The sequence below is a fragment of the Falco cherrug genome, chromosome 2 (assembly GCF_023634085.1).
Source record: "Falco cherrug isolate bFalChe1 chromosome 2, bFalChe1.pri, whole genome shotgun sequence".
In the NCBI taxonomy this organism is placed as follows: Eukaryota; Metazoa; Chordata; class Aves; order Falconiformes; family Falconidae; genus Falco; species Falco cherrug.
Window position 1 is genome coordinate 94,435,558 of NC_073698.1, and position 17,152 is coordinate 94,452,709.

Consider the following 17,152-nt stretch of genomic DNA (forward strand, 5'->3'; position numbering starts at 1 on the left):
AGTATTTCTTCTGTTTGTTGTAGATGGAAATCTTGCTAGAGCTTGAAGATATTCACAGGTGTGCAAAATTAGCTGTTAGTAGCCTTACAGGACTCACCTGGGCTTCAGCAGGGCTTGGATTTGGTCCTTTGAAAGTGTTTCTGTACACGCACTCAAAATGCATACTGTCTCAAGGTTTGCAAGTTGCCTTAGATTGTGAGGAACCTGGTGACTCCGTGCAGGAGGAGGGATGAGATGCCAGTTCTTTCTACCACCTTTCATAACTGTCCTGAAGGTTGGTTTCCTCATTCCCTTTTTCGTATCTGTGCACGCTTAGGATTATGAATGTAAACCTCTCAAGCTACTTATTGTGGAAAGGAGGAAAAAGGTCTGCATTCGAACTGCCGCTGGCACAAGCCCAGGTTTGCCGTGAGTGTCTCACATTAGGCTCTGAGGCCAGGCCAAGCAAAGAGATACATTTATGGGTTCTCTTTGGCTTTAGAAACTAGTTTTACATGTGGAGAAAATGCTTCCATGAAATGCTTATTCCCTTTGGGCAGAGGCAGATGCGGAGCCTGCATGCAGGCCACGTACCAGACCCGGATGTTTGTCACGCTGTGCTCATCTGCTCATCTGAGAGCTCCTGGCTTCTGCCGGATTTGCAGTGCCAGACTTGGGGCAGCAGCACCGCTCCTGCTTAGACATGGGGTGATGAGTGCTTCAGGGCAGGCAGGTGGCCAGGTGCCACCTCTTATTGGGATCTGGGAAGGGATGTTTGTCTGCATCTTCTGCCTTTGGGTGTGCCTAAGATTATTTTTTTGGTCTGTCAGATAAGTGATGCATAGTCAACGTGGTGGCATTTCTATTTGTGATTGCATAAACTACTGCATAAATTACTTTGCTGATGAAGCCTACGCATACATCTGACCTGAGTATCCCAAGTGGCTAAGGTCTGTTCTTGTGCTTTCACATCTTGCCAGTTTGGGATCTAAGTAATGAAAAACAGATCTCGGCTGCATAATTTTGGCTGCAGTTTTCCCTGAAGTTTGGTGCTTTCCCATGTCAGGCTGGTTTCACGGTCTTTGCCAGCTCTGCAGGTATTCATCAGCTGTGGGGAGCTCTTACGCATGTCATCTGTTCTGGGATGAGTTAACCTTTTGTTGTTCTGCTTTTGCTTTCTTGTTTTGAAAGGAGTTTTTCTTCTTAAAATTTTCCCTACAGCCAAATGAACAACTTGGTTCCTTTGCTTGTTTTTGTTTAATCCTAGGGCTTCTGCTTCCAAACATAGATTGTCTTTACTCTGTTCTGCTACCCTGGAGCAGCAGTTGCTGCTACCTGAAAGGCACTGAGCCCAAGTGTTTTATTAGCGTGTGCTGGCTATGTGTAATTAAGGGGCAGGCCACACAAAGTGAGCGGTGCCTTGTTTGCATTCTTTTACTTTTCTGGCTGCCCAGTAGATGTTTATGTTCAAAACATCCATTGTGGTCTGTCTTGTTGATGGAGAGCTTGGGGTGTGGCTCTGGTGCTACATCTCCCCACTCCGGGGTGCTCTGTACATGTGTGCTGCTGACAGTACCTGTACGCGGACCGGTATGGGTTGGTGGGGAAAGCTCAGCTGACACGGAGCTGGGATCCACGCTAAGCTGTTGCCTGCAGTGTGCTGTTTAGGGCCCTGTCTCTTCAGCCTGTCTTGCTTTTGGTGGGTAGAAGTGTCTAGAAATGGATCGAGGAGCTGGTATTTGCAGAAGTTAGGCCAATGCAAAGTCTCCTTAATAGCTGGTGGATTTTATTTTTTTTTTTTCTCTGCATGATTTCTGGTGGTCTTTCCTCTGCAGCTTAGATGTCTCAGAACTGCCAACACTTAGTGGTGTGTGTGAGCTGTGGGATGGGAGGGTGTGAGCAATTTCGGTCCTAGGTATCTCCTTGCTGCTTCCTGCCTCCTCCAGCCTATCTCATGTTGCTGTGGCAACTCTGAGCACCTACAGGCATGGAGCAGTTGTTGCCTGTCCTTGCCTTTGTGCTTATAATCCTCATATTTCTGTGCCTCTCAGTTTATGGCGTGTTTTAGGGTTTGGGGGTTCTTTTGATCAAGGCTAGAAACAGCTGACTTTTTAGGATGGTATTTGTCAAAGACAAAATGTCTCTGGTTACTTTTGGCCACTCTGTATGTTGTGTTGCATTTGTCTTTGATGAAGATTCCTCAGGCTTCTTTTTTGAGTAAAACTAAGCACATGGTCATGTGGTGTCCCAGTCACACGGTAACAAAGGACTCCATTACAACATTTCATTAGAAGTCTGTGTGTATCACAGTTCCTTCCATTTCTAACAAGAAACCCATGAACGACCCAAGGGAAAATTGAATATGTGTACATTGCTGTCCAGCTATCTGCAGCTGGCTGGAAAGTGTTTTTCAGTCCCCATCCTATATTTTGATAAATCTTTTTTTGTGCTCTTTTAAATTGTAAGAATTTATTCTCCTTTTTTTATCAGCTATTACAAAAATTGAGAATTATACAGAATATATTTTACCATAATTTTCTTCAAATAAGTACTTTTTCTCTAATTAAGCTCTTTATCTTGAGCCATTACTGTCATCTTAGGAAAACAATTGCCAAAAGGTTATCTTCTTTTAATAAGAGAACAGGAAATTGTGCTAGGGATTACAGGCCCTGTGGAGGTTTGCCAGTAAATCTTCCGCATAAAATATTTGTAGTTGTTGTAATTGCATACTGTACTTCATGCTAGCGCAGAATCACATTCTTCTCTTGAGTTCATCATGTCTAAGTCTTGAGGCTTTTACGGTGCTTATGTGTTTAACATGCATTTGCTTCTGCAGCCAGAAAGCAGATTCAAACTACGGAGGGTGGAAAATATCTTACGTTTTGCTTATCTCTATTACAGTGCTAAAGAGTGGTAACACAGTGCAGATACAGGCCAGTGGAGGGAAGGACAGCATGCCTGAACAGCTGTGGCAGTCCTTGTTCCTGGATATGGCTGTAGGAATGTTCAGGCAAGACTGAGGGGTGTCAAGTCAGACTCGTCAAAGTAGGTTCTGTTTCATGGGGGCTGCAGTGAAACTGTGGTGTTTCACCCTTTGTTTCAGACGAAATGCCCATGTACTTGAACTTGTACAGCTTGTTCTTGCATCACTTTCCTTGTGACTTGGCTTCTGATTAATAAATACACAAACTAGAGAGAATCTAATTTGGGCATCTCTTCCTGTACTACTGTTGCACCTCTGACAATAACGTGGGCTGGAGAAAAATGTAGGAAAACTATATGGGTCAGCATGAATTCTTCCAGCCATTCCACCTCCCAGTTTATGTTAAGTTCTTTGCTTGATGATACTGTTCTAGCCAGGAGCCCTGCAAAAATGAACATAGAGTATTAGAACTCGAACAAAGCTTTTTGGGGTTTGATGTTGGGTTTTTTTAACTAATGGAATGCCCTCTTGATAATTAAAATTAAATGGTGTCTCTGGAAGAGGATTTGTTGTTGACCCTAAAGGGAGAGAGGTTTAATTCAGAGAGATCTTTCACTAGCAAACTGCTTTCCCAACTTTGCCAATTGTGCATCCAACTGTAGGAAAGGCACTTTCGGTTATTGTGCACTTTAACATTTAATTGTGTTTGCAGACACACACGTCTGAGCTCTGTATGTTCTGTTTTGATGTAATGCAGCAATAATGTGTCCAATATATTGAATCGGAAAAAAGGAATGGCACTGTAGCAGCAGGGGTGGCATTACTGTAAGGTACAGTAGCTTCAGGCCAAACTCCACACCAGAAGAGGCTTCAGCTACCTGAGGCTGCACTTACAAATGTGAAAATGCCTTCCCAGTTAAATTCAGAAAACTTGTGGGGACACAGTCTTTGTGCAGGGGGCCCAGTGGAGTTTTCTTCTGTTTAAATCTGGAGCTTCAGGCAAGCTCAGTCCCTCTTCCTAGTCCTGAGCTGTGTTGTACCAAAGGCAGGGTGGATGCAGAAGAGAGTTTACATGTCTCCTGTGAATGTGGGTTTCTGAGACTGGGTACCTGCCATCGTGCACTGATGGCTACTGTGTTCTTCTAAAACATCAGTGAGGAGGAGGGCACAGAGGCAGCGCCAGACGCGGATCATACTCTCACATGCATGCGGACGTGTTCTTGCTGTGTACAGACTCCCACTGCTGTTACCCTGGCTGTTGCCTTCTTTTCACGTGGCCAGCAGGTTTTGGAAGAGAAGCTCTCAAGAAGTTTTTCTTGGCCAGAGTTTTCTGTACCTAGGTCTGGAGTGTGCAGGAGTCCTCACCTGAGATCTGAAAAAGCTTAGAGCCAAGGTTCTCTTGTCACATGGTGTAAGCCCACTTCTGGGTCCCCGCCTGGCTGCCAGCCTGTGTGCAGTGGCTGTCTTATGCAGAGCTTCACTGCCTAGCTCAAAGTGATAGATACCAGCCAGGTATCTAAAAGTTGTCCTGCTGCTTTGTCTAGGCCAGGATAGACCAATTGTAACTGTTAGCCGTGTACAACAGCTATACATCTTCCATAGTTCAATTTGTTGTGTTACCAGAAGTGAGGTAGTGGTGGGAGTAGAGGTGCACAGCGGTGGGGTGTGGAGGGACCCTACTGGGCACCTTGCATGGCGAGTCCAGTCTGCAGCAGATCTGTGCAACACTTTGGTCCTGTTGTCCGTCACCGTAGCTTTTCCTCAGCTTTCCTTCACAGGTAACCTTTTGCTCTGGTGCAGGTAGGATGGATTTTGTCTCTTAAAAGAATTGGTGTTTTAGTAGGCAGGCTGCATGCAGGATTGTTGTCTGTCCTTTGATCCAACTCATGTTTTCAGTACGCAAGGAGCTTTCTTCTCATGTAGCACTTATTTAAAACTAAAATCTAGCACTTGAGATTGCTTTAAGTAATCCAGTTCTGATGCTTATCTGAAGATAAAAAAAAAAGTAAAAGCTAAATTTGAGGTTTATCGTATGTTACTGAAATATAAAAATGTTTTCCTGTCCCAATTGCAGACTTTTGAGTCCAGTTCTTCAATGTCTCAGCAGGCCCCCAGATCTGCTATGCTACATGCAGAATGAAGCTACCAGCTACTCTGAAGCCAAAACTAGTCATTATAAAACCTCTGTAAGCTGGCTGCCAGCCTCAGAGTTCATTATGAGGGAGGTCATTCTTCCTTGCGGGAATGAATGTAGCTTTTGAGTACACTTTAAAAGTTTCATTTAATCACAGTGCGGGTGAATTGTTTTAGCCGTGATCGCCTGATGGGAAACTAACTTTCTTCTTCCTGGAAGAAAAAATAGCATGTTGATTCTTGCCGCAGCATTTAGAACTACAGGATGTGATTTCCTTTTTTTTCGAAAGAGTTGAAGATTTTGGCATTAACAAAGGAAATTTTTCTCCCTCTTCTCTGCTTTTTCTTTAATACTAAGTAGTTAGTTTTTCTTTTGAAATTGGTGAATGCACAGAATAAGGTCTTTAACAGGGCTTTTTCTGAAGCATCCTCTCAAAGTGTATTTTTATACAAATATTTTCAGCTTCTCCATAAAAATTGTGTGAGTGCACAATGCTCTGAAGACTGTATCAGTTTTGTATTTGGCTAAAATGTTTTAAATGGGGGAAAGAAAGCAAGCACATTGGTTTTTTTGGATGGTGGATATTCTTTCATGCCCTAATGGAAGGGTTTGGAGAAGCAGCTAGGCTCACCTTGAAAGTGCATGGTATTAGGATAAGAAACCACATCCTCAGCCTGGAACAGTAGAATTTCCCATGAGATCCAAGGAAATAATGTTTTTCTCTGTGAGGGTGGTTAAGCACTGGAAGAGGTTGCCCAGGGAGGCTGTGGACACTCCCTCCTTGGAGATACCCAGTACAGAACTGGACAAAGCTGTGAGCAGTATGCTGTAACTGACCCTGCTTTGGCTAGGGCATCAGACTAGAAAGCACCAGGAATCCCTCCCAACCTAAATTATTCTGTGATTCTGTGAAATTAATCTTCTTCATTGTCTGGCAATATCTGTGGTGTTGCATGAGTTTGTCATTCTATTATGCAGTTATATTTCTGTATCATTGCTGACAACTGCAAAGAAATGAAGAGGGGATGGTGGGTCTTGGTAGAGGTCAGAAGTCTACAGCAGCAACTAGTAGGTGAGCAACTAGAGGTCAGGAGTCCAGTGCAGCAAGCTGCTGCACGTTTAGGATATTATCCTGCAGCCATGAATTGTGTGTACATTACTCCTTGGCAACTGTCTGAGGATTGTTGTAAGCAGCTGTGAAGAGGTATGTCTGAGATTGATTTTCCTTATGTGTATAAAAATGTGTTGGTGAGTGAAAATAGTAAAGTACTGTATAGCTTTACTTTCCCTAGTATAGACCCTTTGCTAGGGCTAGTTTAGAAGAGAAGAATCCAGTCTTATAGCAGTAGTCCCCGAATGCAGAGAAAAACAAACAGCAGTGATTTCAAACACTTGTCTCCTCCGAGCAAAACTCCACAACTTTTTCCAAGTAAGTACTTGTTTCAAGACACGTTTAAATGTTAAATTTTCACATGGCTTAAACTAAATGCATAAAGTACCAGGGATATCCAGTTCTAATCCTCTGTAAGACTTTCAATTTACTTTACGGTTGTTGGAGATGATATTGATTGCCTGTTACCAGAGAGATTCAAGATGAGCAAAAAGACATGGTATCATAGATGCTTCCCAACCCAACAGATCAGAAGGGGAAAATTCCTTGGCATTAAGTAACTTTAAATGTTTCAGCAGAAAATAAATATGGCTTCCAGAAAATGTTGTGCTCTCTTTTCTAGAGGTTTCCTTTCTTGCTATTCTGAAGTAATTCATTAATTCAGATATCTTAGTTTTTAACATGAATCTGTCAGTGCTATCCTGTGGCTGGTCCACAGAACTTCTGGGCCATCAGTGTCAAAGAAATTCTAAATCAGTTAGGTGTCTGGTCCAGGCTGGAAATAGGTAAGAGAATTTGGTTTCCTCTCACATTCTGCATATTTGGTGTCCTTATGCTTATTTTTCAAAGTGGTAGGTGACTTGAGGGAAGAGTACGGACCTTAGGAGGCACTAGGTGATGTTCACTGAAAGGCAGTCTCTTGAGACACCACTTAAGATATTTTTTTTTTTTTTTTTTCTGGGAAGAACTCAGCCAGGTAGTGTTGAGATGTATCTTCTATACTGCACAAAGTTGCAGAAGCCATTTAAAACTGTCACACTGCTGAACTAAGATGAAAATCTTTGTAGCTGTGACTCAAAAAACAATGCTTGGGATTTTTTCCTCACTCCCATCACCCCTGTTAGCTGTCCCTGGAGCACCTGAGCACTGTAGTCCAACAAGTCTAATTAAGGGTGACTGTTACATTCTTATTAATCAATAAAGAAAAAGCCTGTGTAAGAAAATCTTTGTAGCACCATCTAAACAGTAAATAAATGTTATTGTGAATAAACTATACATGACTTAATATGGCTTCATAAAAATCCAGTGGGCTTCAAGTAGATGCTTTTGGGGGGACAGATGGGGGAGAAGGGTAATCTGTTTTTTTCATTAATTCAACTAGCCATTGGTGATGAAGATAGAATATTGGTTAAGATAGATTATGGGTACAGTTGAAAAATAGATTGTGTCTAGAAACCAAATCTAGGTCACAACCCGAGGGGGAAGAACTGCAGTCCGAGAGGCACATACAGTTTGTGATGGATAGCTCATGTTTTGTTGTCGGTGTAGAGTACTTGACAAAGAAACACAGCTGATCCCTGGTTACAGGAGTGATGAAAATTTAGTGCTGCATGAAAGAGTTTGATCCACAATAGTGGCAAGGAGAACAGTAAGTCTAGAAAAGCTGTGAGAGAGTGAGCTTTTACTTAATCCAAGAGAAGGCTGAGATGTTGCCAGGTCAGTCTCTATGTGGGAGAGTACTTCTGCTAGTGGAGAGAGATTTGATTCATAAGGCAGTGGCATAACAAGATTTGATGCCTGTAAGTTGGAATGCAAAATGCATGCTACTAATAAGTAATACTCTTTATTGTGCTGATGATTCATTTATGAAAGAACTAAGCCATAAATCTGGTAGGTTCCCCATCTGGCCAAGTCTTTAAAGAAAACAGATTAGCTGTCTTTCTCCGGAAGAAATGATATAGCTTTGTAGCAAAGGTAGAAGACCATGAGATGACGGAAGACTCACTGGATAAAGTCTTGTGGGCTATAATAATCTGGAAGCTTTGTGATCTGGAATAAGTCTGTCAGGAACTGGAGTGAGGCCATCAGGTTTTTTTCAGATAGCTGCTGAACAGCTGTCAGACAGTAGCTGCCAGTTAACATAAAGAATGTGTCCTACGTTGCCAAAATGTCTAAGTGGTTTTGGCAGTGGAAGGAAGTATGGGCTTGCTTCATAGTCTTTTCACCACAGGAATGGATGATGCACATTATAATCTGTTCTAGCAGAGCATTTGTTTGGGCATCAGAGGAAATGAAAGAATACAGAACAAAAATCCACATCAGTGCCCTGTGGAGAAGAAAGGGCAAGAGTAGGCCTAGGAGGCTTCAACATGCAGTGAAGTTCCACTCTTTAGGAGACTTCTGGAAGTAACTTAATAAATCATGTAATATTTTCTGTTGACAGTTCTGACTTGTTTGAAGCTGTATGCATTGCTGCTTGAGGGTAGCTTCTGCTGGACTCATCAAGGTTAGAGATGGGAGATTCGTCCACTTTTATGTTCCTGTCGGCCCAAGCCTTTTTTTTCTTTGCCTAGACTGTGCCAGTTTGGGGCTAATGCCCTTTCACAGCTGTCGGAGCTGAATGTCATAGTCCTTTACAACCCAATGGATGCTGACCTCTTGCTGATTTAGGTGTCCCCTTTTTGCAAAATCAACCTCCTAGGCGCTCTGCTCCTCTCTTGGCAGGTGCACGTGGTTTGAGATGCAACATGTAGACCACGTAGAAGTTGAGAAGAGAACTGAAATCCTAATCTTTAATTTTCTTCGCTATTCTGCAGTACTATTTAAGCATATGTCCTGTTTGTTTTGGGAGTACCAGACTATTGTCTAGCTTAGCAAATCTCTTATGTGGTACGTATTGGCTGCAATTAAATGTCAATAAGAAAGTTATCTTCTGAAATTGCAGCCAGTCTTGTCACCCTGCCTTGTGACACCCTGACCTACTAGAGCACTTTATTGCCAGGTGTTGGGATGGTTCAGTGATTTGCCTCCAGCTTATTAGGGCAGACTTGAGATCTCCAGGTGCCAAACCTTTCTCTAGAACCTCCAATGTGAGTATCAGCCATGTTCAGTGATTCTTCATTACCAGCTTGTTGTCATCACTCAGTTTGTAGACATCTTGATACAGTCTGTGGACATAAAAATAAACAATAATAAGGAATCCTAGATTGTGTGTAAACCACTCAGTGCTGCCTTATTGCTGCTTGAAGGTACCTCACCTGGAGAGAGAATTGGATGGTAAGTGATTCCCAACTTCAGAAGCTGATAGTGAAGAATTATATGAAAATAGCCAAGTAATTCCTCATCAATTGGAAATCAGCAATTGAGAAAGGATGAATATACTACATAAGCACAGCATTAGTCATGTCCATAGATGTTTAAAATGTAACTTTTCTGCTAGCACTGAGAATCTGCTGAAAGTCAGTCTTTAAAAATAATCCATTGCAATGAAACGCAACAAATAAGTTAGAATTAGTTTCATCTCATGATAATCATGTAGTTGTGTGTAATTCATGACTACTTTGGTTCTGTGAAAGACTTGCACCTCTAGCAAAACAATTCAGTAAAGCTGACAGTTCACATGAAAGAGGGGTTCAATGCACTTTCAAGTAAGTTTATTTGCTGAGCTAAAAATAAGCATATGCAAACATGACAGGGTTCAAGGGAAAACCAGTGAACCAGCTAGCTTTTAAGGGAAAGATCTTACTGCCCGTCTCTTTCCCCAGAAAAGCACCTTTAGCCATCACTGTGTTTTGAAGTGCCATTATAGTTGGGATCTTTTTGTTCTGTACCTGATGTCTAATTAAGAGGTACTAAGAGAAGTTTAAAAATAGATACTCAGGAATAGTTCAGTACTATCAAAGAAGAGTAATTGATTTGGATGCTATCCCTCAAATAAATGCCTTTTTTTGTTGTTGCTGTTGAATTCTCACTCCTTTCTGTAAAATACCTGCTTTGCTTTGCTGAAAACTCCCCACATTTCACATGGAAGGTCCTCTCCCTCACTTAATTCCAGGCTGTGCCTGTAGGCCACGTCTATCTCCTTATAAACTGGCAGTTTGCACCTCATCTGATCTTAAGAAATTCTCCGAATTTGCTGTGCTTTTCTGCGAATGGTGCTATATTGCAAACTTTCACATGGCGCTAGGAGGGACGAAGTAAGAGAGTGCAACTTAAAGTCCTCCTTCACATGTGGGTCAGTCAGGAAACCTCATCGAGGTTCTCATGTGCTTTGGTTACTTCTGAGCAGCAGCCCAGTCTGGGGCTGTATGTGCATTATGCTGTTTAGTGCTGCTGTGTGAGAAAAAGAAACAGTGAAACAAAATAGCAAACTTTTACCACCTTTTACCAAAAACTTACTTTGCATACCAACTTTTCTGAGGCTTCAGCCTTGATTAATCCTTTTTCTGATTATTCACTTGAAAACAAGTAAACTTCAACAATTCACCACGTCCACTTCGGTATATAGAGGGATGAGGTTTGTCTACGTATGGAATGATTACTTCCATGGGCTTTCCTTGAGTTTGGTGACTAGCTGTGTGAGCCTGGCAGCATGAGTGAATTGGTGGCATCATAATGACTTGCTGGGCTGTGATGGAGAGTATCTTAGGTGTCACATGCTGGAGGGAGAGAGGGGAGTGCCCGTCTTCTGCTTGTAGTGAGATCTAGAGAAAATGGGAAGAAACCCACTAGCAAGTTTGAGTGTGTTTACGCTTCTATACCTGCATTTTTAAAAAAGAAAAATTTTTCCAGTCACAGGCAAAGGAATTAACTCTTCCTCATCAGATGAGGCAGTTCACAAAGAGAGGAAGTTTCTACAACACACAGGCATTCCTGCCAGAGGACAGATTTTTGTGTCGGATACATGAACAGGCTGAAATTATATCTAATTAATGACTGTATAAGCTGGCCTTGTGCTAGAAGGCCATATGTTCACTTGTATAGACACGGTGAGGACAGGCAAACAGCATCTGCAGTGATTACAGGATCTGCCTCAGAGCTGCTTACTCACCACCAAGCACTTGATGAAGAAGGCAGTGTTGGTGCCAGCCACCTGAAGTAGCACCAACACTCACTGATACGTGAACAGATATAGCAATATGTGAATATACATGGCCCATTACTGCCCACAGCATTTTGTCACTATGAGAGGGGGTCCTCAGCCTGTTGACAGGTTGGAGGCATCTCATCTGTAAAAGGGCTGGATTGCTGTATGAGTGCTTGGATACTCAGAGCAGCCTGTGTATGCAGCACTAGCGTGGCAGACAGTGTACAAGCAGGGTTTTCTCTTTAAAGAGAGAAAGGAAGCAGGTGTGAGTGAAAAGGACCTCACCTATGTGGAGTTACAGCTTGGAGCTTTTCTCCAGCCCATGTTAGCAAAGTGTCTTTCATCATCAGGTCCACAAACCCTGAAGATGTGTGCCCAGAGCTAGCAGGAATGTGTATGTGTGTGTACCTCTTTTAAGGAGGGAAGGGAAGGTGTGTTTTAAAGGTGGGCAAAGAGTAGCTCAGTATGAAATCCCTTCTGGAAATCTGTCTCAGCCTTTGAAAAAGTACTGAGAGTGCTTTTTGGTTGTTTTTGTTTTCTGCTTGAGGACTTTGATATCAACAGTAGTTCAGGGAGCAGCTGGGAGACTTTGGGAAGGACCAAAACAAAGAAAATAGTTTTGCTGTGATCCATTTCAGAAAAATGAATGGTGATGATTTACGCATGGTTTCAGTGGGGAGATGAGGCCTTGGATTGCTTAGGCAGAGTCTGGAAAACTTTTTTTGAGCTAGAGGGAAGAAGGCATGTCTCCATCCTTGAGGTGTTTCGTATTTGTCCTCTGGAATGAAGGATAGGTCAAATGGGCTAATTTCGGAAAACTACAAGTCCCGGTGTTTTTGCTCCCCTGGCATTTTTGCTATTTCACATAGTTCTGTCTTTCTAATACCATTTTTGCTCTGACTCTTACTCTGCTACAGTCAAAATTCTGGGTGGATGGCTTCCAGCACTCTTCTACACATGAGGAAGAAAAGTTAGCCAAGGAAGGAGGCAGAGAAGGGGCATTGTTCAGCTTTGTGGTCACGTGTATCCTCACTGTCTCCAAACAGGAACACTTAAATCGTTGAAAAGTGGGGTTTTACATTAAAAGATGGGAAAGTTTGTAGTAACTTGCAGTGATCTGGAACCACTTTTACATCCACCTGAACTCCATCAATGGGCAAGTGGGATTTTCTGATCAATTGCAGAAGAAATTGGAGAGGTTTTGGTTGTCTCAGTATCTCTGTGGGTTTAGCCCTTAATTATCCTTTTGTGTCATTCTGCTGAAGCGCGTTAATCACTCCAGAGTACTTTAGCTTCTTTCAATATATTGAATTCCACTCGGATGCTTTTAAAAGTGTTTGCACAGCATATGCCTTTCTTAGGAGTATGGGAAATATCCACAGTCTGAAACAAAAGTGCAGTGTTCCAAACTTGACATCCATATTGTTATCCCATAAATTAGTACGTTCAGTGCTGTTACGTAAGTTTATCTCATGTCAGAATAATAAAAGCTGAGTATGCTAAAAGGCTGATAAGCCTGCCCTGAAGAATTAGGCAGTTCAAATACTTCTGCCTTAAAATAACACCCGTTGTTTTACCAACTGGTGCTGGTAGGATAGTATGTCTTGAAAACTGGTATGAAGTGTATAAAAAAGAAAAAGAAAAAAAAGGGGGGGGGGGAGTAGGGTTGTTTTGTTCAGGCAGTTCAGGTCTGAGCCTCGGCAGCCTTGAATTTAGTATTGTCACTGAGACACTCTCATACAAAAAAGCCTACAAGAAAGCACAGCTGTTCTGTAGTTCTGGATATTAAAAATGGACAAAGTGACTTTTCTGTAATACTGCCACAGCCTCAAGAACCGAATGCAAAAAACCAAGTATTCTTTCTGTTGGCAGGTGGGAAGGTCAATCTCTTAAAATGCAAAATAAGAAATAATAAAATAGATGGTTGTGGAGATTATGAGTGTAGCCTGCAACAAAGGCGAAGGGACAAGCACCCCACAGCTGCCAGCAAAAATCACTTCTTGGCAGTGTGTGTGCATAAACTAACAGCACACTTCCAGCAGCCCTTAAATAAATGGCAGCGGGGAGAGGGGAAGTTCATCCCTGATACCACAGTTCTGCACAATGATCCCCTTTCTGGGTACCGGGGTCACAGCTGCTGTCTGGAGATTATGTACAGAAGCACTCTTCTTCTTGGGGGGAGTGAGGTTTCCTGGAGGATTAAGTACAGGCTGAAAGCAGGAGGGGGGTTATTCAGGAGGGAGACAAAGAAAGCGAGCCCACGGTTTGACAGGCAACAGGGGAGGAAGACCATGAGTGAGAAAGCAACTGCCGGTAGTTGCTGCTTGGATGGGAAGTCTCCAGTTTGGGTTTCTGAAGTAGTCTAGTGGTGGGGTGAAACCCGCTGTGGGTTTGGCACGTCCTGTCCTCCTGCAGGACTTGAAGGGCTGCTTTCCTACTCGTGTGGGAGGTGGATGCAGTCTAACAGAGCTCTGCCACCTCCTGCATCTGAACTGAAGTAATTTCTTTGCTCACCATCTCAAGTACTCTTTAGTCATTCAGAAATAGTGATCAATGTGGTGATCTGAATTCCCATGTACACTCCCCGTCTGCTCAGAAAGCGATGCTTTTTGCGTTTTCCTCTGTCACCGTACCTTCTGAGCCTGCTGCTTACCCTGCTTCCCTCTTCCTTCTCAGCTTCATTTTTCTTTTTTTCCCCTCTCTCTTCTCTCTCTTACCCTGCTGTTTCACCTCATGGGTGCACACATTTCCAGGAAAGTACCCAGAAACATACTTCTACCCACGTATCATGTGCCAGCACCTCTTGTTTTGTGTAGGAAGGTCTTCTATATTTGAAACCAGGGCCATCTGCCTCGTTCCTAAAGAAACCCCATAATGTTTCTTGCGGTTTCCCGCAAGGGCAATGGCCACAGTTCTTCTGTATAACTTCAAAAGGAAAATGCAACCTAACCTGTAATAATATTTGAAACTTCTCTCCTGTTTATCAATTACTTCTAAAGTTGAGTCTCATTTCACTTACTGGATCAAATTTCCCACAGATCCCATATGCTGGCTACTTCTTTTTAGTGGCTGCAGAATCCACTAGTGCTTTTTATGATCTGAAACAAATGAGTACTGCACATAATGTAGGAAAGGGGAGGTGGAGGCAGAGGAGGCTGACAATGCATGCATTCAGATGATGTGAAAATGCAAGTGGGAAAAATATGACTGTGTCAGTAGAGCTTGTCAGAGGGGGGTTTAGGCATATCATATATTAGCAGATCATAGCTATTTTGAAGTCAAAAGAATGAAACTTTAAAGGAGCGGAATTCCAGAAGGACACTAATGAGTAAGTATTGGGTACCAGTGTTTAATTGTAATGTCATAGTTGCTAGTTATTGTTCCTGCTGCATTTCCTAACTGCAGTATGAGTTTTAACCATCTCACTATTAAAACTGCATTTCCTTTTGCATCTGACTCTGTAAAATCCTTTCTAAAAAGGAGCATTGTTGAATAAATTGGTAAGATAAAATACTGCTGGTGCAGGTGAAAATAGTTCATGCTTCTGATGTTGCACTTCAGCACAAACATAAATAGTAAATGATACGAAAGCCATTGAGATGAGAAGCTTGCTAGAAGATAGATATGTAACCTGTGCTGCTCACTTCAGTCTCTGGTTGACAGCTTTCCTTAGAGCAAAATGCTGAAGAGCCCTCCCTTGCCAAGGAGGAACTGAAGCAACTTTGATACTTTTTGAGTCGCAAGTCCTTAATGCAAAGAGTACTGATGAGGCCCACATCTGATGAATTGGATTAGAATCTAATTAGCATGAAGAATTTAGGAGACTCTTACAAAGTTTCAAAAATAATACATGAAAGAAAGAAATAGCTTAGCTAAAAATTCAGAGGAGTATTACAGAAATGTTCCTTAGGGATAACTTGAAAGTAGCTTTCCTGCTCCTGAAAAATGTAGTACAGATGAATGGTAACCTATTTCATTTCTTAACGTTTTCTGTTCAGATAATTTGGTATGTTTAAAGATATCTGTTGTATCTAATTGACCCCTGTAGTTTAGAGTCCATCTGGAAATCTAGGCGCATACTGTGGAAGATCAATAAAGTGATTTTAGTGTTTGCAAAAGCAAATTTTCTGGCCTAGTTTTTTATGCATTAAAGAAGGATAATACACCTGTCCTACATTTGTGAAGTATCTCAGCAAACACAAAAAGACAGTCTATTCGGTTATGTACTTTGTTTTCCAACACTGTGTTGTAATAGCATGTTTCCAAGAAAAAACATACTTTCCCCTCTAATTTCATTCACTTACATGCACATCAGCTATTCTGTATAGTGAAGAAAGGCTACATGCAGGCTGAAATGTGGTCCACAGGAGAGGTGGAGGCAGAAACTCCTCCTAAAATGCTTACTGTAGAGAAATAGAGATTCTTTACCCATATCGCTAAATTTAGGGTTTGCACCAGCATTGTGAAGCAAAAGCTTTTTGAAAAGAAAATGACAAGTTGTGTAGTAGAAATTACAAATATTTAAAGATGGAAATAGCTGGGTTTATGTCTTCCCTCTCTGTTGCAGTTCTGAATATCTATTTGCTCAGCTTTAGGTGTGAAATTTCTTTTTTCCGTGGGATTGCACAGGGCTTATTTGCACAGTGTATTCATAACAGTGCTTCAACTTGTAGGGGTGGAAAGTGGGACCCTCTCTGTGTTGTTAGTATTTTGTGTCCTGGGTAAAAAAATCTCCAACAGTAGTTATCAGGATGGACCAACATGTCTAATACTACATCAGATCATAGAATCATAGAATGATTTGGGTTGGAAAGGACCTTTAACACCATCTAGTCCCAACCCCTCTGCCATGGACAGGGACACCTTCTACTAGACCAGGCTGCTCAAAGCCCCATCCAGCCTGACCTTGAGCACTTCCAGGGATGGGGCATCTACAACTTCTCTGGGCAACCATTTCCACTGCCTGACCACCCTCACAGTAAAGAATTTCTTCCTAATAACCGATCTAAATCTACCCTCTTTTATTTTAAAGCCATTCCCCCTTGTCCTGTCACTACATGCCCTTGTAAAGATGATTAAAAATTGTGGGAGAACTACATTTGACTTCTGTAGGGTATCTTATATGTTTGATTGCTACTTTGTGGATTAATTGGGATTTATTTTGTATGAAGCTCTGAACCCTTTGTCTTTGAAATATTTGGAAGAGAGAGGAAATTTTGTCAACATCCGTGGTGATTTTATATTGCAGGTATAGCATAGATACAAAGGACGGAGGAGTATGGCTTTTGGGGAGAGAAGGGTTTGTATGTTTTCAAGCATGCAGGCATTTAGGTGTTTCTGGAGTTGTTGCACTTCAGAGGTACATCTATATGAGGAAGCCTCTCTGTAGCAGGACACAGGATATTCATCCCCAGTTTGGGATCAGCTCATGCAGCGTGCCTGGGACCATCGAGGATCTCTGTGGGAGACCTCAGTGCTGTGAATGATGGGCTCCATCCAGGCACCGTGTTCCAACTAGGGTATGGAGCAGGATGAAATGGGGGGAAGCATTTACTTCTCCTCTCACCCTGCTCTGTGCCTACTTGCATTGCTGTCCCGATCTTGGTCATGGTGTGCCCGGCAGCCCAGGTCCAATATTTGGTATTCCCAGCTCTCCCCAACCTTGACTTGAAAGGAGTCTCCTACTTTACAGGACCCTGTTCCTCTGTCCCAGGGCAGCCTTGAGAGCCCAGGATGCTTTTTTTCTTTAACATCTGTGTGTATGTCTAAATTAGTGCTGGGGCTCTTGCATTTAGAGCAGAAGTGTTAGACTAGCAGGTTTCTACCATATTCTGAGAAGACCAAAAGTCTCTGCCTTGATACCTTCAGCCAGATTCCCCAAGTCATGGCACTGTTTAGAAAGTAGTAAAAATAGTAATG

The 17,152-nt window shown here is 42.3% G+C and overlaps 1 protein-coding gene across 3 annotated transcripts in view; it reads left to right on the forward strand.

Moving 5' to 3' along the window:
* Positions 1 to 17,152, forward strand: part of GPM6B (glycoprotein M6B) — a 111,883-nt gene that overhangs the window by 46,954 nt on the left and 47,777 nt on the right. The window contains exon 1 of one of the 3 annotated variants that reach the window (XM_027798633.2): positions 14,543 to 14,561. The exons of the other annotated variants lie outside the window; for them this stretch is intronic. Within the exon in view, the coding sequence (XP_027654434.1) occupies positions 14,558 to 14,561 (4 nt within the window). The 5' untranslated portion in view covers positions 14,543 to 14,557. Of the gene's footprint in view, positions 1 to 14,542; positions 14,562 to 17,152 lie in introns of those variants that run through there. 3 annotated transcript variants of the gene reach the window in all.